Consider the following 22,937-nt stretch of genomic DNA (forward strand, 5'->3'; position numbering starts at 1 on the left):
CGTCAGTCGCCCTGCTAGACAGGCGCCCAGAGAAGTAAGTATTGTGGGAAAAAATTTCCAGGGAATTGTTATGGCTAGGCTTGCATAGGCCATAGGGCCGATAGGCTTGTACCAACCTATGAACCTATGAACCCGCTGCCCTGCTTGCTCCATCGCTGCATAAGAAATCAGCCTCATGGAGGAGTTAATGGAATTCAAGGTGGACAACTGAGCAGACACCTTTTCAGGGACTCCTTCAGTAGATGTACCTTGCAGAGTCTCTCCCAACTCCTTAAGGAGATCTCTCTGAAGCCTTGTAAAATGTGTTAGGTAGTCCAGCGATCTGAGAGTGAATGCCATTGACAAAAAGATACACTTCCCATATCTATCCATCGTTCGAGACTCCTTGTACGGCGGATGGACAGATGAAGACGTCTCCGCTAGTTCCTTCTTAGTGGCCACCACCACCAGCATAGCATCTACAGGAACACCCTTGGGCAAATATTCCTTCTCCTTGGGGGCTGACAAAAATTTATTGGTTCTCCTGGGGACTGGCTCCAGGACTTAGGTAAAAAGCGGTTTCCTAGGGCACCGTTTAGGAAAACAAAGATGGCGAAGAAAGGCTGAACTATTCTGGATTTTGGGACGAAAGGCCAGAGCCTTTAGGAAGATGCCAGGTTCAAAGGGGAAAAATCAAGGAGGTTAGAACCAAATTTAAGTCCCACTGCGGTGGGGGGTCCCTGATTGGGGGCTTAAGCAAAAAGATACCTTTGAGAAAGGTTTTACAAAGCTTATGGGGCATGATACTGGAGTTCGAAAAGCCTGCATGAAAGTTCGAAATAGCCGCTAACTGTACTCTGAAGGTGGAGGAAGAAGACCCTGAGTGAAACAATTCGGCTAGGAAGTCTAGGACTGATCGGATAGGGGCAGTAAAAGGATCTATATTTCTGGCTCCTGCCCAGAAGGAAAAATGCTTCCACTTGCTGGCGTAAATCCTCCTGGTGGATGACTTTAGGAATGCTATAAGTATGTCATGCACAGAATGGGAAATAAGGGGAAGCCTGGCTAGAGTTGGAATTGGAGCAACCAAGCTGTGAGGTTGAGAGATTGCAGGGAGTGGTGCAGCTGTCCCGACTGATGGGTCAAAAGATCTGGCACTGGGTCCAGATGCCAGGGCTGCCCCAAGAGGTAATGATGCAGGAACGGGAACCATATCTGGCGAGGCCAGTAAGGAGCAATGAGGATCATGGTGGCTCTCACGGCGGTAGCTTTCTGAATCAATTGAGTGATTAATGGAAAGGCATACAGAAGTCCCCGGGGCCAATCGTGGACTAGAGCGTCCCTGGGGGGGGTGGCCGGGATGAGGGAAGAGAGTGAAGAAGTCATGGCACTTGCTGTTTTGAGGTGTTGCAAAAAGGTCGCAGCAAGGTCGACCCCATTTCTGAAAAATTTTCTCCACTATAGTTTGATTGATAGACCACTCGTGAGGCATGAGAATGGCTCTGCTCAACCTGTCCGCTATGATGTTGGACTTCCCGGGGATGTGCGTTGCTGTCAGAAACCGCTGAGAGGAGATCGCCCACAGCCAAAGTCTGAGAGCCTCTCGACACAAGGGATAGGACTTGGTTCCACCCTGCTTGTTGATGTACCACACTACGGACATATTGTCCATCTGAACTGCAATAGTCCCGATGGGAAGAGAGTCCTGAAGGGCTTGCAATGCTAAAAGTACTGCTCTCATCTCCAAGACATTGATGTGCAGGTGGCACTCGAAAGGTTGCCATGTGCCCTGGACTGTCCTGCCCTGAAAATGCCCCCACCCACCCAATCAGGGAGGCATCCGTTGTCACCGTGGCGACCGGAGGAGGAACAAATGGTCTGCCCTGAAGTACTTGAGGGGAGACCATCCACCAAGAAAGGTGTTTCTTGCAAGACAGGGTTATTAAAATGTTGTGTGACATTGGAAGCTATTGAAAGGACCACTGGGAAAAAAGCATCCATTGAAGGATCCGCATATGAACGTGAGCTAGGGAAAGTAGAGTAAAGGCAGCTGCCATGAGACCTAATACCTTCAGGACTAACCTGGCTTGTATTTTGTTGTTCTGAAGAAGGATGTGAACATGCCTGCGAATATCTAGAACTCTTTGTTCGGTCAGTTTTGCGGAAAGCTGGACTGTGTCTAAGGTGGGACCTATGAAGGTAATAGACTGACAAGGCAGACTTTTCGAAATTTATGGAGATACCTAGCCCTTTGCAAGTATGAATGATGTAATCACTGGAGCGGAGAAGTTGACGCCTGGTGGTGGCAGTGAGGTGCCAGTCGTCTAGATATGGAAACACCTGGAATCCTTGACGTCTCAGATGAGCTGTAACCACTGCCATGCATTTGGTGAACACTCGGGGGGCTGTAGTGAGACCAAAGGGCAGGGCTCTGAACTGATGATTACTGGTTCCCAGCCGGAAGCGGAGAAACCTCCTGGAGCGTCTGTGCATCTTGATGTGGTAGTACACATCCTGAAGGTCTACTGAGCACATCCAATCGTCCTGACCCAGAAAGGGTAGAATGGACTGTAGCGTGACCATCTGGAACTTCGTTCTTCTTACAGACCTGTTTAGTCTGCTGAGATCCAAAATGGGTCTCCAGTCCCCTGTCTTTTTTGGTACTAAAAAGAACTTGGAGTAGATTCCGGATCCTTGTTGGTCTGCTGGGACTGGCTGGATGGCTCTTTTTGCTAGCAGTTTTGATATTTCTACTACTGCTTGTTCCCTTAGACTGGGTGGAATGTCTGGAAGGGGACCTTTTGGCTGAGTTGGGGTGTGGATAAATGGAATTTTGTAACCCTCAGATATGATCGACTGTACCCATTTGTCTTGAGTGAGTGAAAGCCAGGCTTCTGGGTACAGTGATAACCTTCCCCCGACTGCCTCCGAAGGCGGACAATCGGGCAGCTTCTCAGGGATGCTGGAAGGGTTTGTCAGAAAGAGACTCTCTGCTACCCTGATTTTGCGGACCTCCTCTGTCCGTGGGGCGGCATCTGTTATTGTCCCCCTCCCTGCCTCTAGAGGGGAACTGACCTCTTGCGTCAGGCGCAACCTCTTGTGGTTTACGGAACCACATCTTCCCACCCTTCTGACCCTTAGGGTAAGGTCTAGACTGGGTGGAAAAACGGACTCCCACGGCAGACAGAGTCTTGCCTTCTTGCTCGCATCGGGTCAAAGTATCCTTCACCTGAGGTCCAAACAAAGCTGAACCGTCAAAGGGGGAGTTCATGAAGGACGCCTTAAAGGGGTCTGCAAAGTTACAAAGCTGGATCCAGGTGTGACGCCTTAAGGCCACGCCTGTGCCTGCAGCCCTGCTCGCCCCATCGGCCGCATAGGAAATAAGCCACATGGAGGAGTTGACAATGGAATTCAGGGTTGCCAGCTGGGAATTTATTTTGTCTTGAGACTCCGCAGCTGTTGGATCCTGTAAGACCTCACCCACTTCTTTGAGCATATCTCTTTGAAGGCGGGTGAAGTGGCACAAATAATTCAGTGAATGCATGACAAAGGTCGCTGAAGAAAACATCCGCTTGCCATACCTATCCATAGTCCTAGACTCCTTGTTAGGAGGATGGACAGGTACAGAAGGATCAGCCAGTTCCTTCTTAGTGGCTGCAGCCACCACCATGGCGTCAACCGGGACACCCTTGGCTAAAAACTGCTTGTCCGAAGGGGCTGTTATAAATTTGGAAGGCCTCCGTGGGGTAGGTTCCATCATGTCAGGGGCCGTACACACCTTCCGCGCCACCACTTCCATGAGGGGGTCGAAAGGCGGAGACACCCAGGAGGTGGAAGGGTGAGAGCCAAAAGCCTCTAGGTAAACCGACTCGTCCTCGGAAGGGTTAAGGGTAGACCAGTTCCCCCTCTGCTTCAGGATTTCAAGGATGTCTGAAAAGGAGACATCCTCAGAGGGGGACCGTGGGGACCCTTCCGACTCATCCAAGTCGGTATCCGATGTGACGGACTCAGGGGAGTCCACATGCTTCCTCTTACATTTCCTCTTCCGATGGGGTTCCCCTGATGGATCAGGGTGTTGGATCTCTACGGTCAGGATTGAGAGGGTGGGTAGAGACCGCAGCAGGCACTACAGAGGGAGGAGCTGAGGGAGCCAACCGTGAAACAGGCACGGGGCCAGCACGCTCATGACTTCGAAGGCGCCCCTATCAGGCAGGGTAGAAGGTCCCTGCTCCGAAGAGATAAGGACCCCTCCCAGCACCGAGAGGGATGGCTCCGAAGCCGATGTCGGGGCTGAACTTACCAGCGCCGAAGCTCCGAGAGGAAGAACGGGGTCGGACAAGGGTCCAATGCCACTCGCCCCCTTGGAGCAGACGAGGAAGTCCATGCGCCCGGATCCCTCCAAGGATGGGACCATGGAAGAGACCAGAGACGACGACAGAGCCGAAATGTGAGGTATCGGCTCCAACGTGTTGACGGCCACGGCTCCAACAAGCTCTGACTCCGAACTCAGAGGAAGAGTCGGAGGAGGAATCAAAGAAGGGGTGGGGATAGCCACTGTCTGTTGAGAAGGGCTATGAAGCATTTGGGCTAGTGCCTGAGACTTAAGAAGTCTACTAACCACCCTCTCGAGGTCGTGGTCTGAGAACCTGGAAGACCTGGAGGAATGGGTTTGATGACTCTGCTCTGAGAGCAAGGGAGACCTCGGAGCCGAGTGAACAGACTCCAAGGATGGAGATCTGGACCTCTTATGGCTGGCAGACGGTGCCGACACCACTATCGGTGCCGACTGTGTCCTGGAAACATCGGCTCCGGTTCGAGCCGATGTAGAAGCTTGAACCTGAGGAACATCGACTCCAGCCAGAGCCGATGAAGAAGACTGTCTTGGAAACATCGGCTCCAGACGGAGCCGATGAGACAGCAGTTCGAGAACCACCAGTCGAAGGCTCTGAGCTCGGAGCCCTCGGCTTAGATAACCGAGGCTTCCCCAACGAAGACTTGGTCAGGGAACCTTCAGGCTTTAACAAGCCCCACAAAATCAATTTATTTCTGCATTCCTGCAGGACTCTTGGGCTGAACGCATGATAGACCAAACAAGCGTCATGCAGATGCAGAGGGCCCAGGCAATAAACACAAGAAGTGTGACCGTCTGTCAGCGACATTTTCTGACAGCACGAGTCACACTTCTTGAAGCCCGAGACCCTGGTGTCTTCTGACATCTTAAGAACAGAAAACTAAACACACACACACACACACACACACACACACACACACACACACACACACACACACACACACACACACAGACAACCTATTAAAGTCAGTCATACAAAAAAATTAAGCTGATAAGGCAGAAAAAAAGGCCCAAAGGCCTAACCCTATAACAAAGGAATTAAAAAGGGTCTTAAAAGGGATTAAAAGGGGCCTAAAGGGGGATTAGCTATGAATGGGAAGCTAATGGGATGGTCGCTAACTAAAACTAAGAAAAACCCAGTCTAAAAATAGCAATTTTTTTAACAGAAAAACTTCTAACCTGAAGAGCCGATAGTAAACGCACCTCGTAGCTGTAAATGCCAAACAAGATCTGGGTAGTTAGCACCTAGCATTATGGGATATAGGGTAGCCTCGAGCCGGTATAAATAGCTCTCGAGCTTTAGTATAGGCAGAGTTGGAGCCGAAGGTCGGCTCCGAACCCATCCAGCAAGAATGAAGGCGAGATTGACAACTTAACATTGCCCCATTTGGTATGTACCTCACAAGACATCTGCAACAGCTGGAAATACCTCACTAAAAGAATCACAGGCCTAAAGCAGATTCCATATGCTGACCGTCTAAAAAAACTCCAGCTATACTCTGTGGCATATCGTCTACTCAGAGGCGATCTCTGCTTAACATACAAGGCCATGTCAAACCCTGAGCTGTTGGACATGCTCCACTTAAAGAAATCCCAATCCCTCAGAGCCACACGCTCCAGGGATCTAAACCTTATCATCACAAGGAACAAAACATGCTGGAGGGATAGGTTCCTGACCCAGAGACTCCCCATACTCTGGAATAGACTGCCCATACATGTCAAGCAGAGCACCTCATTGGCCTTCTTCAAAAGGAACCTTGATGATTGGATAGGAGATAGGAAATTCACCCCGGGGATCACGTCAGTCGCCCTGCTAGACAGGGGCCCAGAGAAGTAAGTATTGTGGGAAAAAATTTCCAGGGAATTGTTATGGCTAGGCTTGCATAGGCCATAGGGCCGATAGCCTAGTACCAACCTATGAACCCGCTGCCCTGCTTGCTCCATCGCTGCATAAGAAATCAGCCTCATGGAGGAGTTAACAATGGAATTCAAGGTGGACAACTGAGCAGACACCTTTTCAGGGACTCCTTCAGTAGATGTACCTTGTAGAGTCTCTCCCAACTCCTTAAGGAGATATCTCTGAAGCCTTGTAAAATGTGTTAGGTAGTCCAGCGATCTGAGAGTGAATGCCGTTGACAAAAAGATACACTTCCCATATCTATCCATCGTTCGAGACTCCTTGTACGGCGGATGGACAGATGAAAACGTCTCCGCTAGTCCCTTCTTAGTGGCCGCCACCACCAGCATGGCATCGACAGGAACGCCCTTGGACAAGAATCCCTTCTCCTTGGGGGCTGACAAAAATTTATTGGGTCTCCTGGGAACTGGCTCCATGGCATCAGTAGTCTCCCACACCTTTCTACTAACAAGGTCTAGAAGTTCGTCGAAAGGTGGAGCCACCCAAGAGGCTGAAGGTTGAGACATGAAAACCTTCAGGTTCACCGGACTCCTTATCAGAAGGGGTAACACTGGGCCAGCCGCACCTCTGCTTAAGGATCTCTAAGATGTCTACAAAGGAGACATCATCAGAGAACGACTTGGGTGACCCTTCTGACTCCTCGAGGTCGATGTCGGAGATAAGAGACTTATTCTGGGAGTCTACATGCTTCCTCTTGCATGTTCTCTTCCAAGGGGGCTCCTCAGAAGGATATTCTGAGGAGGGCTCAGAAGAGTGGGGGCCACCAGCCAGGGGCTCCTGAGGCTGCGGGTCTCTGCTGTCGAGAAAGGGAGTAGGTGCTGAGACGGAGGTCGGTGCCCGAGGGGGAAGAGTGTCGGTACCCCTGGGTGGAGCTTATGAACGGCACAGCACACTCCGCATCATCTCGAAGGCCGACCTCTCCAGCTCCGAAGACCTCCTCGGCTCTGAGGAGACAGAGGAAGTCATCAGCCCCGAGACAGATGTAGGGTCCAAGCTCACCCTAGCCAATGCACCAAGAGAGAGACTCGGAACAGAAGAGGTCTGGGTCCAAGTGTCCCTGTTGGAGCTGACTGGAGAGCTTCAGCTCCTAGACACCCCGGACAACACCGAAGGTGTCGGAGCAAAACTCAGCTCCAAGACAGCCTCAGAGGGAGCTGGAACCAAGGGTTCCACAACCAGCGGTACCGAACACTCTGGCTCCGAAAGCCAAGCATGGCTCTGAGGAACCACAGTAGGGGAAATGGACTCAAGTGGCTCCAGGACTGACTGGGTTGGAGCCAACAGCATTTTTGGCAAGGCAGACGATTTCAGGAGTCTCAGCACTACTCTCTACACATCTGGAAGACAGTGTGGGAGATCTGGACCTCTGTAAGACAGGGGACCTTAAAGTTGGGGAGACTGGCAATGGATCTCTGGACAGGCTCTGATGTTTGCTATCAGTAGTCGGCTCCGAAATGCATGGGGCCAACACTGGAGTCATAGCATCAATGGCCTCGATCGGTTCCAAGATCAGTGGAGCCATGGAGGGAGAAGTCTTGTCTGGTTTTGAAAGTTTAGGAGGTGGTTCTGAAGCACTGGATGGCTCCGGGGAATGCCTCTTGGTAGGTTTAGCCTTTTCTTTTTTAGATGCCTGAGATTTGGAGGAAGAAGACGAACTGGCCAAGTCTTCCTCGAAAGAAGGCTTAAGGAGATCTTTTAATATTAGTTTGTTCTTCCACTCCTGTAAGACCCTGGCACTGAAAAAATGGCAAAACAGACATGTTTCTTGGAGATGGATGGCTCCGAGGCAATACACACAGTTACTGTGGCCATCAGTAATAGACATTTTCTGAGAGCATTTTAAACACCCTGAGGGTTTATGATCTTTTGCCTCTTTAGACATGGTACGGAGATGTAGCAAAAATGACACAACCCAAACACAAAGAGGACTAGGTCCTCTAACTTAAATGGGCCTAGCCCTTACCGTACTAACAGTCACACCACCATGAGGAGTAGGTCCTCTAACTCAAACGGGCCTAGACCTGGGCAGAGAAAAAGAGAGAAAACTAGGTCCTCTAACTTAAACGGACCTAGAAAAGAGAAGACTAAAGGTCAGAAACTACCAAATATACTGCATGCACACACACACAGACAAAGTATGAGCCAGAAAATGTCCAGTTCTCTGAGTGGAACTTTACTCAAATTCTATGACGTAGAACCAAAAGGGTTGGAAATATCAAAGAACTCTTATCAACTAAATAGCTAAAAATCCAACTAATATCTAGGCAGAAATAGTCTAATGCTAATAAACACTGCACACTACAGAACACTGAACACGGAAAGGTTAAATTGAGCGCAAACGCGCACCTTAACAGCAAGCACTAAATATCTAAGCAATAACTATGAAACTAATGAACTACCAAACTCTATGCTAATAAGCACAGCAATTAACAACAAGGGGCAAAAATGCCCGTTAAAAAGAACAAACTGGCACACAGGATAAAGAGAACAACAAGACCAGCGGCCAACCAGTTCTCCCAATAATTATCTAAAGTGAAGAAAGAAAGCACTTCAGCAGTACTCTACCAACTGTTAAACACTAGCAAAAACCATATACTTGAAAGGTTAAACTGTAATATAGAAAAAATAGCAAAAAGTGTCAAACTTAGCCACGGCCAAGAAGAAGCACATCTGAACTCGTTGACGCGGCAAACAAGATCTGGGGATTATACTGGTGCACCATGGGATACCTACCTAGCCATGAGCCAACTAGAAGACTTTACGCTTTGTAATAGGCCGAGAGGATCGGCTCCGAACCCATGTGTAAGAATGAAGGCGAGATAGGACTACAGAACATCTACCATTAAATAATTAACTATATGAACATATGATTTTAAAAACATAGAATAATTATATAAAGAAAGACACATTAACATGCATTTCCAAACACACACCACTCTACACATATACAAGTATATTTACAACAAAATACAAAACTTTCTTTGTTGTCTATTTTATATTATATAAGACACTTCACACAAACATATTTTTTATACATACAAACCTCATATAAAAAACATCATACTCAGCCCAGTGATCGTTCTGAGCTCTGATCTTCATTACAGCCTGCTAAATGTTCCTGTCACACTGACAAAATCCCTCCCTCCCTTTCAGGAAAGGCAGGCCTGTCGCCCCTGCCAGATCCATTGGACGCTTCAGCCACCTACTAAACTCAGGCTGAATGGAACACAGGCAGGACTTTATCCTGCTACTTCACTGGGCTAGTATCTCCATAAATCTTACAATTTTTATGTTTTATGTGCTGTGAAATTCACCATGTCCTTAGTGGATCCTCTATTACCTGGGAAATACTGTTCCTTCCTAATATGGGGGGGGGGGGGGGGGCATCTGCCCATGACAACACAATTCAGACATCATAAGAAGTCACCAAGGACTTTGGAAGACAGGATTAAAACTACGAGATGACAGTGAACTTCATCAGTCAATCCTAAGTATTATTCCTTTATACACTATTTGTCTATTGGGAAAATAAAACAAGTTACTTAACAGAAGAAAGAACAGCACAATAGACCAAGGTAGTTCTGAAAACCATGTATATTTGGAGGTCACAAGTACAAGCAAAAGCAAGCATAAACGCCCACATATTTAACGTGCATTTTCATCAATGTAGATTTCATCAGATGCAAAGGCAAAGAGTCCCACACAGTCAATTTAAATACCCCCTGCTGATGAAAAAAGCTCCAATCACATTACTGGTAGTAAAACATTTCTTCAATTTTCTCTCCGTTTTCCCTATATAAAAGGCAGCACATTTACTGCAGAGGGCAATACAGACCAGGCCAAAAGAGTCACAGGTGCTACATACCTTACTGGAGAAATAGAAATCCCTAGCCACTAGGAACAATGCCTCCCTATTGGTCATGTACCTACACTGGGAGCAGGACCCACACTTAAAGATTCCAGTTTGCTTACTGTTAACTTTGGGTAGACTCATACATTCCAAATAATCTTTGATGTTAGGACCCCTACTGTAAATAATTTTAAAGGGGGTGCCAAAGATAGACTTCAGATCTGAGAGTTGGGAAAACTTATACCACTCTCTCTCTCTAAAATATTCCTGATTATATTCAGTGATGAAAGCTTTACCGAATGAGGGGTCAGCAATAGCTAATGTGTCATGTCCTTGTGTATCCATTAACGAAGCCTCAGGTGTAACATCAACACAGAGAATGGGCTTAAATCTACTTTGCCTACCATACAGAACCTCTTTGTACACTTTGTTGACCATGTCCCATTGGATAACCCTACTTAGAAACATCCTAGTCAATAATTCACACTTCTCGACAAAGTCATCATCCATAAAACACAGCCTACAAATACGGACAAACTGCCCTTTAACTACCTCAACTTTTTGATGGCAAGGGTGGGAGCTAGTATAATGAAGTAGGGAATTGGAATAAGTGGGTTTCCTGTATATTTAAATCCAGAATCAGATTTTTCTGCAGTGACATCCAAATAATTGACAATGTGATAATCCAGAAAAGAATGTATGAACATATGAATGGCCTCCGTATTAAGAACACAAACAGTGTCCTTTATAATCATGCTCTCACTTGTACTGGGGTCAATTTTTCCTTTTTTTGTTATAGAAGAGAAAGGAAAGAGTGTGAGAGGAGGACCTTGGGAGACCAGGATTGAGTACAAGTAGGGGTACTGGCAGATTTTGCTGGAGGCACACAAACATACTGGTTTGAACAATGTTATTTCCCTAGCCCCAGTGTTAAAACTACGTGCTGCAAGACTGATACAAGAAATATTTTTTGTAGTCTCATTTTGCTCCTTTTGGATTGTAATGCATTATGTCCATTAGATGGCGTTGTTATCCTTAAGATTATACTGAAGCATTTTATATTCTAAATTTTACTGCTTTTACTTTTTAATGTTCGTTCCAATTGATATTTTCCTGGACACTACTTATCTTTTACGTTTACACCATGGTTTTGCACATTTATATATACCATACATTTTTAATAATTTTTAAACTACATTTTATATTTGAATTTTTTTGTTAATTGTTTGCACTGATAGGTTTTACTACCAGTAATGTGACTGGTGCTTTTTTCATCAGCAGGGATATTTAAATTGACTGTGTGGGACTCTTTGCCTTTGCATCTGATGAAGTCTACATTGATGAAAACGCACTTTGAATTTGTGAGCGTTTATGCTTGCTTTTGTTTGCACCTGTGACCTTCAAATAAATATGGTTTCTGGAGCTACTTTGGACTATTGTGCTGTTCTTTCTTCGGTTTTGGTTTACACTTACAGCACCAGCTTCTTTTTTTCGTGGTTTAAGTTACTTAACAGGACAGTGGCACCAAGTTATTCCTAAAAATCCCTTGTAGCTTTAACAAATAAATGGAATAAAACAAAATACAAGTAACAGTATTGTCCCCGAGTAAGGTGTAAGTGCTGGTTTTAGCTCTAACACCATTTGTGTTATATAAAGTACCTCCTAACAATGAAGTTAAAAGCAGTGACCACCTCTATGACATTATGCGAATGGTCTGGTCCCCCATGATACTTCATAGGTTTAAAAAAAATCTGGTGCTGGACTAACACAAGCATAAAGATTTAGGGAGTTAAATAACTACGTAGAATAGCACAGACATACTTCAAAGGATGAAGAAGAAATCAAGGAACCTTCACTAAAGACTCAGTGTCTCATACTGTTGCTTAAAGCTGCAGAAGGAACCTTGGCATTCCACTCATCAGTAGTGCAAGAAGCAATGGGAGGAACCCCTGAACTTATAGCTGTACACTAACTCCCAAAGTAAAAAAACTGAGAAGGGAGAAAATGTTACGCATTCAGAGGCACCACCCGACTTTCAAGCAGTGCTGGCAGCAGTGGACAGCTTGACTCAAAGTCATGTGTAACAGTGAGTTTCCATCTCGAGTTCTAAGTATAATGAAAGTAATAGTACCAAAACCATCTCCACTGAAGACCCACAAATTATAATTAGGCTGATCTCCACAGGAACTATCACATTTGATCTGCTACATGAAGCACCTGCTTTGGTGAAACTGAGAGAAAACATTTTTTTTCCCAAGAATATTACATAACATACATCTAAGTGGTAAGATATGCCATAAGACACCTGACAGGTGCAGAAGGATGGCGAAACTGAGGGATAATAACATCTAGTAAATCTAAACTACAGCTCTGTGACAGACAACAGTTCTCTGAAATTTAATAATAATAATAAATAAATTAGGTGACCAGGCACAAAGTTCACAGAAGAACACACATGGAGGGAACCAAAATGATAAAAGTGAAAATTTCATCCTTCTATCATCAGGACTTCATCAGAACAAAGTAAGATGCTCAACATTCAGCTTATATACATGCAATAAATTGATTAAAAAGATTGAATAGGCAAAACCAATTAATGTTAATTGCGTCTTAAAGAGACAGTGTAAAAATCCAATATTATGGACTTAAGGGGCACGATATATATATACTTGTTGTCTGAACTAACTAGAGTAGTTTTGGAAAACAATTTTAAATTCTTTGAGGGGAAAACTTTCCAACAGAATGGGGGGTTACTATTGGTGCAGTTTCTGCCTCGATATATGCAAACCTGGTCCTTTTAGGATGAAAGAAAATGTTTTTAATTCAAAATTCTGGTCCGTCATCAAGTTATAGCCAAGATTCCTGGATGATATTTTTATTCTCTGGGATGGACCTGAAAATGAGATTGGTGATGTTATTAATTATTTAATAAACAAACTCATCTGTATAGTCACTCTCTACATCCCCCCAAGGAGATAATGTCCACATCCTTGAGGACATTATCTCCTGGTTCTCTAACATTACTAATGAAACTATTATCCTAGGCGATGTTAACATTAACTGGACACACTTCAATCTCCAAACACCTCCCTAGCTATAAATCTATATAACTTCACTCAACTTATTACCTGAACAACTAGACCATCCAAAGACTTCCACCATGGGAGCACCTTAGACTGGATTCTTGTTTGACATCCTCACTATAACACTGACAGTGGCACCCTTCCCGACCCCCTAGGTGACCATTTCCCCTTTTTTGCCCATCGTCTTCCCTCCTCCCTACATCTAACCCATACCTATACCTCTACGCGGTGCCTGAAAAACTTCAACCCCAATGAATTCTCAAATGCACTAAAAAGAGTAAACTGGAACCCACTAAAATCACCTCCTATCCTTCTCGCTACCACGCCACTGGAATTCTCTTCCACCTCTCATTCGTACCACTAACAGACTCTCTGCCTTCAAAACCCTACTTCACTCATACCTAACTTCACAATGGGAATGCTCTTGTTCCCATCCCACATAATTTCATTACCTTAACTAATCTCCACAAACTAATATATCTGTAAACAGCCCCCTACAGTCTAACTTCTCCTAATAACAACTATAGGAACTACCATATTTTACAGGAACTGTAACTCTTTTGTAATGAAATTCAATGCATTACTCTAACTAGCACTTCATGGGAACTTCTTACTTATTTTTTTTCTGAATTCTCTCTTATTCATGTAATTTGTCATTTTGTATACTTGAGACTTCTTGCATTTATATTTATCTTCACATTTCATGTATTATGTTATTGTGTATTCTTATGACTCTTGCATTTATAATATATCTTATACTTCATGTATTTTTCTGGAGGTTTTCTCCCCAGGACTCCACTGAAAATGGACTCTTCATGGCCCAATTGGACTATCCTGGCAAACAAACTGCAAATAAATAAAATAAATAAATTTGAGTAATACTACTTCCTTTTTTAAGATTTACATACGCTACCACAACAGCTTTATAAATTATCTAGACACTAGAAATAAAAGTTTTGAAGGTAGTTTTAAATATAAGGTGCACAAAAATCCTAATTTTAGCACTTCTTACCTGCCCTTCACCAGTGTGCATCCCACTAGAAAGGACTATGGTAGTAAAGTTCAATTGTGCTGCACCACAAAAAATCAAGGAAATTATTTCCAGAAACTGAATTATGTTACAGTGCAACCCTGATATAGTAGGAATTTTAGGAACAGACTCTAAACTTATGTTTAAGATGGTTTGTAATTTAAAGAACTTATATGAAATGAATATTCATCACAGGAAGAAAAAAACTACAGGTATAAAAAAATGCAGGAATTGTGGGAAATGTCATTATATTGTGGAAAGTGAGAGTATTGCTTTAGAGAATGCAACCTGAAGTAACGTAGTTCTTAAAAAAAGGAAACTGTGCCAGCAAAGCGATAATCTATATAGCAATCCTCAAAAAACATCTGTTTTTATATTGGGAAGATAGTCAGGACACTTGAGAAACAAATACATTAATTTTTCAAATTTGGATTTAGTTGAAGTTCCGGAATGCATACTAATTTTATTTGAAATTACTTATAAACATCAAGAATTTAATATATATAAGAAATATATTATACACAAAAGATGTTATATCCACTTCAAATTTTTCTAATAATATCTTGTTGAAAGAAAAGCATCTCATTTTTTGGTTTCAATTTTTAGAAGATGACAAGTTAATTTCATTGGATCATTTAACATCAATTTATGATTTAAATAGACACACAGTTACAAATTCAATCATATAGACAGTACATGATTGACAAAATGAATGCAATCCCCACAAATTCAAAAACATTAACACCTAAACTAATAAAATTAACTTTATTCATTCACCAAGATGCATCCACTAAATGTAAACTTTCAATCATATATAAAATAATTAACAATGAAACAAAAAATATACTAGAAAACTATTGGAACTATTTCATACCAATCAATAATAAGTCACCTTCTGATGAAGATACAAAAAAAATATTGGAATCATCTAGGCGGACTACATACTCACTTAGATGGAGATTATATTCATGGAAATATAAGAATAGAGTAGTTTATACACCTCATAAAATGGAATTGATCAGCAAAGAAAAGGTATTATGTTGGAGATGCAAAACAGAAACTAAAGCAGATTGGTCACATGTTTTATGACTGCATGGCATTAAAGCAATACTGGAAAAAAATTAATAATTTTCTTCAAGCTTATTTTAAAGATGGATTTAATTTATCTAAATCTTTAATTTTGTTCAATACCCCAGTTCCTAACTGTGTTAGAAGAATCAAATACCCCATATTATGGTCTCTTTTGACAGTAGCCAGAAAAGTGATCACTAGAAACTGGAAATCTGAACACCCTCCTCTATTTATAGAATTCAAAAATATTATTACTAAAACATGTCAATTTGAAATGATGACTATTAAATCCAGAAGCACCAGAAAATCCTTTTCATATGATCTGTGGTCTTACTTAAATTTACTAGATAAGAATTTGTATGTTGCTTAATGAAAAAGTTATTTGTTGTATAGTGATTTGCTAAATGTATTTAACAGACACTGATGTAAATAAAAAAAAAATATTTCACAATTTAATTTTGAAGATACATCAAATGTTAGCCAAGGATCACTCAAAATTAGATAAGAATTTCTGGAACATTTTTTTACTAAAGAGTTTCCTATAACTTTTACTGACCAAAATAAAACAATCAACTTTTTTCCTCTATTAAAAATACATCTTGGACTCTTTATTGGAGTATATTTATTCAGATCATTTACAACTTCAGCTAGAGTTGCTAAAATGACGAAAGACAACCTCACTGGCTGCTGGAGATGTAAAAAAAAAATTTAATACAAATTGGTCACATGTTTTTTGAGTGCTATATGCTTCAGAAATTCTGGATAAAAATTAAAGATTTTTTTAAAGCATTATGGAATGATACTTTCATTTTACCAAAAGAATAATTATCTTTAATGTTCTAGGAATAGACAGCCAAAAGAAAAAATGTTCTTATTTAACTTGGACAATTCTTGCTGTAGCCAGAAAACTACTGCTAGAAACTGGAAATCTTTGGAGATGAAATTTGAAGATTTTCTCAATCTTCTAAAATAAGTTGCATTTAAAGAAATCAAAGAAGGAAGAGTTTATCCAAATAAACTAATGAATAATCCGTGGACAATATTAGCCCTTACTGACTCTTCACTACCACCTAAATTATTTGGACTATTGTTATGATTGTTTTATTTTAATTAATATTTTATTGGTCTTAGGCTTCTGTATATAATATAAATAGTAACATTTGTATTTTTTCTCTTAAATGATGAGTCATCTTATGACTGTACTATTATTTTCAAAGTTTATCCTTTATGTGACTTTAGTTTTTTTTTTTCTCTCTTTAAAATATCAATAAAAATACTTCAGGAAGAAAAGAAACAAATATGAATGTGAATAATGCCCTTTATAAGCACTCATTGCTTAAAACTTCCCATGATGAATTCTTATTTGGCATTTTGGAATGGGTGGACATTGACACTAGGGGCGGTGAATGGGAAAATATGTTGCAATACAAAGAATTCTTGCAGCAATTTAGATTAAATACATTCAACTACCCCGGTCTAAATGACTATGTGTCTATTAAACTTGTTTTAAAGTACAGAGCAGCTAAACTGTAAAATATACTCTTACTTTTTACTGGCCTCAATTTTACTTGCTCAACCTTATTTATTTAAGCACTTTTTACAACTGCTTTTATAACACAGCAAAACCACCTTTTAAAACCATTTTAACATTTTCTCACTTTTGATTTGAATTGTTTTTAAAACCTCCAACAATATAACATTTTATAATATTTTATAACATTCATTTATGGAAACTGATACTTAATTTATGGAACTTTTATTCATCTATTTATTTCATCTATTTAATCCACTGTGGTATAGTACACTGTTTCTGTTTGGGTAGAGTGCAAGACTATGGTCCATAATATTGGATATTTACACTGTCCCTTTAAGACACAATTCACACTAATTGATTTTGCCTATTTGGCCTTTTAAATCAATTTATTGTGTGTATATAAACTGAATGTTGATAGTCTTGTTTTAGTCTGATGAAGTCCTGATGATAGGACGAAAGCACTTAATGCTTCAATACATTTTTGGATTTTATCATTCCTGCTCCTTCCGTGTATGTTCATCTGTGCACTTTGTACCCGGTCACCTGTTTTTATTATTTTTAGTGGTTTGTTGGTGACCTTGCCATACATTTATTGATTCATACCATTTACTGAAATTTAAGATTACAGTATGTTTAGAACAGAAAGCATTACATCAATTAATCTTCTTTGAAAGCAGACTGAAAGAAGGTAGCTCAGGTAATGATCATGACTGCTCTGAACCAGCCTATAACTAGCAACAAGGGTAGACACTGAAAGAGGCACAGTCCATCTTCAACAGAATGCCTGACCCCCCCCATGTTATGTGATGGACATGTATAATGACAGATACAGATAAACAGATATACAAATGCATACACACAGTGACTACACAAATACACCAAACAGAAGAGTTGCATCACTAGTAAAGAAACCTGGATTTAATGGTAATGCAGTGCAAAGCGTCTGGCAGCAGAATGCCAGAACAGCCCTGATGCCAAAAGCGGTCATGCCCTTCTTTTCCAATTCCTCCTTTCCTTCTAGGGTTTTGTCTCAAAATAAGCAGAACAAAATTAGTCCACAAGACAAACTTAACCTTACGCAAATGCTCACTCATTTATGTATTTTGTGAACTACTTAAGTATATTAGCCCAATCCAGCCTTTCTGTTAGTAGCAAACTGAAGAGCATCATCTGTAACAAGTAAGCATATTATTAGGATGGTGAAAAAGGTGAAAAAGTTACCTGCAATCATTTTATTTTTAGTATGAGTGGCTCTGCTACAATATTTATGAACAATCAGGATAATTGAGAAAAGTGCATGAAAAAGATTTATACTGATTATTATCAACGTTTGTATTAAACAGATTAGTACAGAGAAAATATCAGAATTACACAAATAAATCTGTTAATCAAAATGATGTCACTTTTCCAGATCAGTCATAACATGCAGAATAGACACACCTTAATAGATGTCAGATTTTTGTAAAATTCTGAATCCAGTGATGGAAGTTCATCAATGGAGCTGTAGAACATGCTGTGGTGATGACCAAGAAGCTGGCTCAAAAAGAATGAGGCAAATGGGACATCAACTACTATTCCCTGTAATAAAAATATATATAAACTTGCTGAACAATGTTCATCTTAAGCATGGGTTTATACTGGTAAGTACATACACATTTTGATCAGTACCATTACTGTGACAGCTCAATGACATAAAAAGGATCATGAAATCACTACAGACAACAGTATTTAAAAAATGTATTTCTTAATGTACTTGTCAGGGCAAAGAATTTAAATCTGCACTGATGTCACCAATTAATATTTTGCATTGTTGTCCCAATAGTAATGATGACAATATCAAAATGTGTGTGAGGGAAATGGCCTTACAATACTACGGAAAAAGAACACTACTGTCTTCAACTCTGACCAACATCAACCACACCCAAAAAGGCATCACAGTGTACAGTTGACAAGCAAAGGTAAAACCACTGGCTCTCCAGGGATTAATCCACCTCACTTCGCACTTAAACACAAATCTGCACACCCCAACCCCATCTTGCTTTTATGGTAACTCACTGCATATAGTCAGACCAGTATAGCATACTAAGTGAACATTTATTTATTTATTTATTTGACTAACTGGGCTAGTCTGACTGGGCAAGATGCCCTTTTTCTGCAGAGACCCGAGGTGAAAAGCTCCATTACAAAATTTAGCAATACAATGAGTAATACAAAAATTAAAGGAAAGTGTGATTAGTTATTATACAGAGCTACTAAAAATACATAATGCAAATAAAATATACAAGTTAATCATAGGAACATTTTACTCTAATTATGAATGCCATGGATTTAAAACAATGTCATAAGAGAAGTCAGCAAGACAGTCCTTGCATTGATATGCAATAAGAGAACTCAGAAACCTGAGGAGTAGCTGAGAGAGGAGACTGACTGGAGGGAAGTTAGTGGTGAAGGAAGACAGATTGGAGGAAAGTTTGTGGTAAAGGAAGTAAGATCAGAAATTTGAGTTACTTTGGCAGTTGAGGTAGAAAGATGATGGAGCCTTAGAAGTTAAGGGAGAGGCAAGGGGGAAGATGTTCAGGTGTGGTCACTGCAGCAGCAGATCCAAGAGGTATCCAGGAATTCCTTTAATGCTATTTTAAAACTGTGGGTACTGCCAACGGTACGTATATGAAGAGGAAGTTTGTTCCAGGCAGAGGTGACAGAGTGGCTGTAAAGTATCTTACTAATGGATTTGTTAGGTTTGGAGATGCACAATAGGATTTGGTCAGAGCTACATAGGTCAAGCTTAGGGATATAGGGGGAGATAAGATTGGTCAGAAATGGACAAGCAAGGGGATGGTAAGGAACAGAGCAGGTCAGATAAAGCTGTGGCAGGAGGACTTGGTGTTGGAGTTCAAGCCAGTGAAGTTTTTTTTAGGAAAAGGCAGTGGTGTGTTCGATAAGGGAGATTACTGGCAAATTGAACTATTTTATTATAGGTGTGTACAAGCTTGGCAGTCAGGTTCTTTTGGAGTTGGGTGAATAATAGGTTGGTGTAGAGAAGGTGGGAAAGTAGGTAAGCTTGAGCTAAGAACAGTTTAGATTCTGAAGTTAGGAAGTTTTGTTCCTGTACAGTAGTCCAAGTATTTGGTGAGTTTTTTAAATACAGTTATTGATGTGGATGTCGAATTTACAGCGGTAGCATTGTTGCCTCACAGGCAGATGTTCTCCTATTCGATTCTCAGCTGGAGTGCAGGGAGTGCCTTCTGTGTGGAGTCTGCATGTCCTCCCCATGGTTGGGTGGGCGTTCGAAAGACATGCATAAATGGGTGTGCCTTCGCTGAAGGTTGAACGTCAAGCTGACACCTTGGCGTTCATGAAAATCTACTGCCAATCATTAGCGGACCGAAGTTCCGCTGTGGCGACCCCTAACCGGGAAAAGCCGAAAGACAACAACAACATCTACATAAACTCCAAGGTGTTTGGTATGTGATTCTACTTTGATAGGAGTGTTACTTAGAGAGGAGATGGAGAAGGAGGGTTTAAGATTTTGGAGAGATTTAGGCAGGAAAAGTAGAAGTTTAGTTTTGTTAAGGTTAAGCAGTAGTTGATTAGTAGTGAGCCATATTTCAACTGAATGCAGAGATTCTTTTGTGAGGGTGAGTAGGTGAGGAAGATTGTCAGATGTGGAGATGATAGTTGTGCCATCAGCATATTGAATTCAGGGTGGAGTGATGGCAGGAAAGGTAGAAGTTGTTAGTAAAGATACTGAATAAGAGGGGCCCGAGGATGGAGCCTTGGGGAACTCCGGTTTGAACAGAGAGGAAAGGGGAGGTAGAAGGGAACCATTTAACAGATTGTAGCCAATCAGATAGATAACTAGAGAACCAGCTGAGAGACAAGTTACAGAGGTTAAGGTAGCCTAGAGTGGGGAGAAGGAGCTTATGGGATACAGTATCAAAGGCTTTAGAGAGGCCAAAGAATAGGCACAAGACTAATTTGTTATTATCAAGAGATGAGGAAATAGCTTGAGTAAAAGATATAAGAGCAGCTGTGCTGCTATGATGAGGTCTGAATCCATGTTGTGTGGGAGTGAGGATTGTTCTCTTGGGTGAGATAAGAAATTAGTCATTTGTGTATGCACTTTTCGAGAATTTTAGAAAAGGGGGGAAAGAATTACAATGGCCTGAAATTTGAAGGATCAGTGGAATTTCCTCCTTTGTGTAGGGGTAAAACGTAGAATTTTGTCCAGATAGCAGAGACAAGACTTTCCTTAATAGAACGACTGATGAGTATGGAAACTTGGCAGGCAATGGAAGAGGCTGCTAACTTAAGATAGAAAGGTGGACAGTTGTCAACGGAGGGGGAACAGGGCTCAAGTTTATTGAGAAACAATCGGATAGCTGAAGTGGGAACTGGCTAAATGGAAAAAGGAATGGAATGGGGAGGAGGGACAGGGGTGTCAGGGATAGTGTTAGCATTGGGTTTAAGTAAGTTCTGTATGGAGTTAATGAAGAAGGAGATCAGAAAAGTGGTGGTTTCGATAGAGGAAGTGTTAGGAAAAGCAATGGGGGGAGAGGGGTTACCAGGGTATAGGAATCTTGTGGACCAGAATTTGTTAGGGTTGGTATGAGGGGGTTTTTTTTTTTATGGTTGAGGTAAAAAGTTATTTTGTCAAGGTAGATTTGTTTTTTAGTGACATTTTTGAAGTTCCCTAAAGAGCTGGAGATTTGCAGTAGTTTTATGCTTATGCCATGATTTCCAAGCACTGTCTCTTTTCTGCATGAGGGAGAGACTATTTTTGGTAATCCAGGGAGTGTATTTAGATTTCTTATTTTTCTGATGGGGGCCATGGAGTTGAGAAATAAGCTGTTAAATTTTAGAACAGCTTCTTCAAGGGCGAGGTCATAAAGGAAGGACCAATTGATGGAAGAGAGAGTTTGACTGACTACATTTGGGTCAAAGTTAGATAGGTTACGGCAGTCTCTATACATGTTAGATTTAATAGTTTGGAAGGAGTAGCACTGAATAGAAGTTGGGAGGTGATAGCTAAGGGAGTCAGGTAAACTAGTGGGATTATAGCAGTGATTAGGGTGGGAGGTAAGAATCCAGTCCAGAATAGAGCTGGAGTTAGATTTTGGGTTGATGTGAGTAAGAGAGGTTATAATTTGTGAAAACGTAAATAAGTTGATGCTAGAGGTGGGAGAGACAGAGTGCAGAGTACTCCAGTCAATGTTTACATCTCCTAGAATGATAGTTTTATAGGAGATAGTTTGAGAGATCTAAGCAAGGAATAGTTTAAGGGTAGGGATGTTGTCACCAGGAGGTATATAAATGGAGCCAGCTGCTATTTTCTTTTATTTACATTACAGTTAACAATGAGTACTGCAGCTGGGTGAAAACTAGGAGGGGTGAATAGAAGTGGGTGAAGGGAGAAATGCTCAGAGTATAGAAGAGCCTCACCTCCACCTTTTTTTATAAGCCTATCTTGGCGGAAAATATTGTAACCAGGGGGTAGGCTTTCACAATTGGTTATGGGAGGTTTCAGCCAAGTTTCAGAGATGGAGAGAATATCAAGGGTATAAAGTGATAGCCAGGAATGGAGTTCTGAGACTTTGTTTTGGATACTATGGATATCGAGAGCCATAACTTTAAGAATTTTAGTAGACTGGGTAGTGAGAAGTTGGGGGCTAAATCGAGAAGAGGAAGAATTTGCAGTGAAGGAGAGATGAGTGAGGTGAGTATCAGGGCCTGGACTGGATGAATATCACCTCAGCAAAGTAGACTGATTAAAAAGGAAGAGGAACTGGAGAGGAGAGAGTTGAGATAGACAGATGTAAGTTTGGATTTTGGGGGGAGATCAGATTTGGAGTATTTAATTTTATAGCAGTAGGCATTGTGATGAGAAAAAAGAGATGGTAATAAGGGGAAAATATAAGGACTTGGGGAATGGCAGTGCAGTGCTGGTGTGCAAGAGTAGGGCTGTGGTGCAGATCAGGTGGTGTATGATGGAGGGATGTGAAGATAGAGAGAATGGTAAGCAGTGCCATAATAAGAAGTAGATGTAGCATGTCGACAGGAGATTGGAATGGAAGAGAGGCCGATAGTAGGTGGATGAAATACAGAAGGGTGGAAAATGGAA

The 22,937-nt window shown here is 41.6% G+C and overlaps 1 protein-coding gene across 2 annotated transcripts in view; it reads right to left on the minus strand.

Moving 5' to 3' along the window:
• Positions 1 to 22,937, minus strand: part of UBE3B (ubiquitin protein ligase E3B) — a 2,006,489-nt gene that overhangs the window by 499,883 nt on the left and 1,483,669 nt on the right. For both annotated transcript variants that reach the window (XM_044068510.1, XM_044068511.1), the window contains exon 22: positions 18,257 to 18,394. In XM_044068510.1, the coding sequence (XP_043924445.1) occupies positions 18,257 to 18,394 (138 nt within the window). The remainder of the gene's footprint in view (positions 1 to 18,256; positions 18,395 to 22,937) is intronic.

The sequence above is a fragment of the Protopterus annectens genome, chromosome 4.part0, assembly GCF_019279795.1.
Source record: "Protopterus annectens isolate FY-2018-M chromosome 4.part0, PAN1.0, whole genome shotgun sequence".
NCBI lineage: Eukaryota > Metazoa > Chordata > Ceratodontiformes > Protopteridae > Protopterus > Protopterus annectens.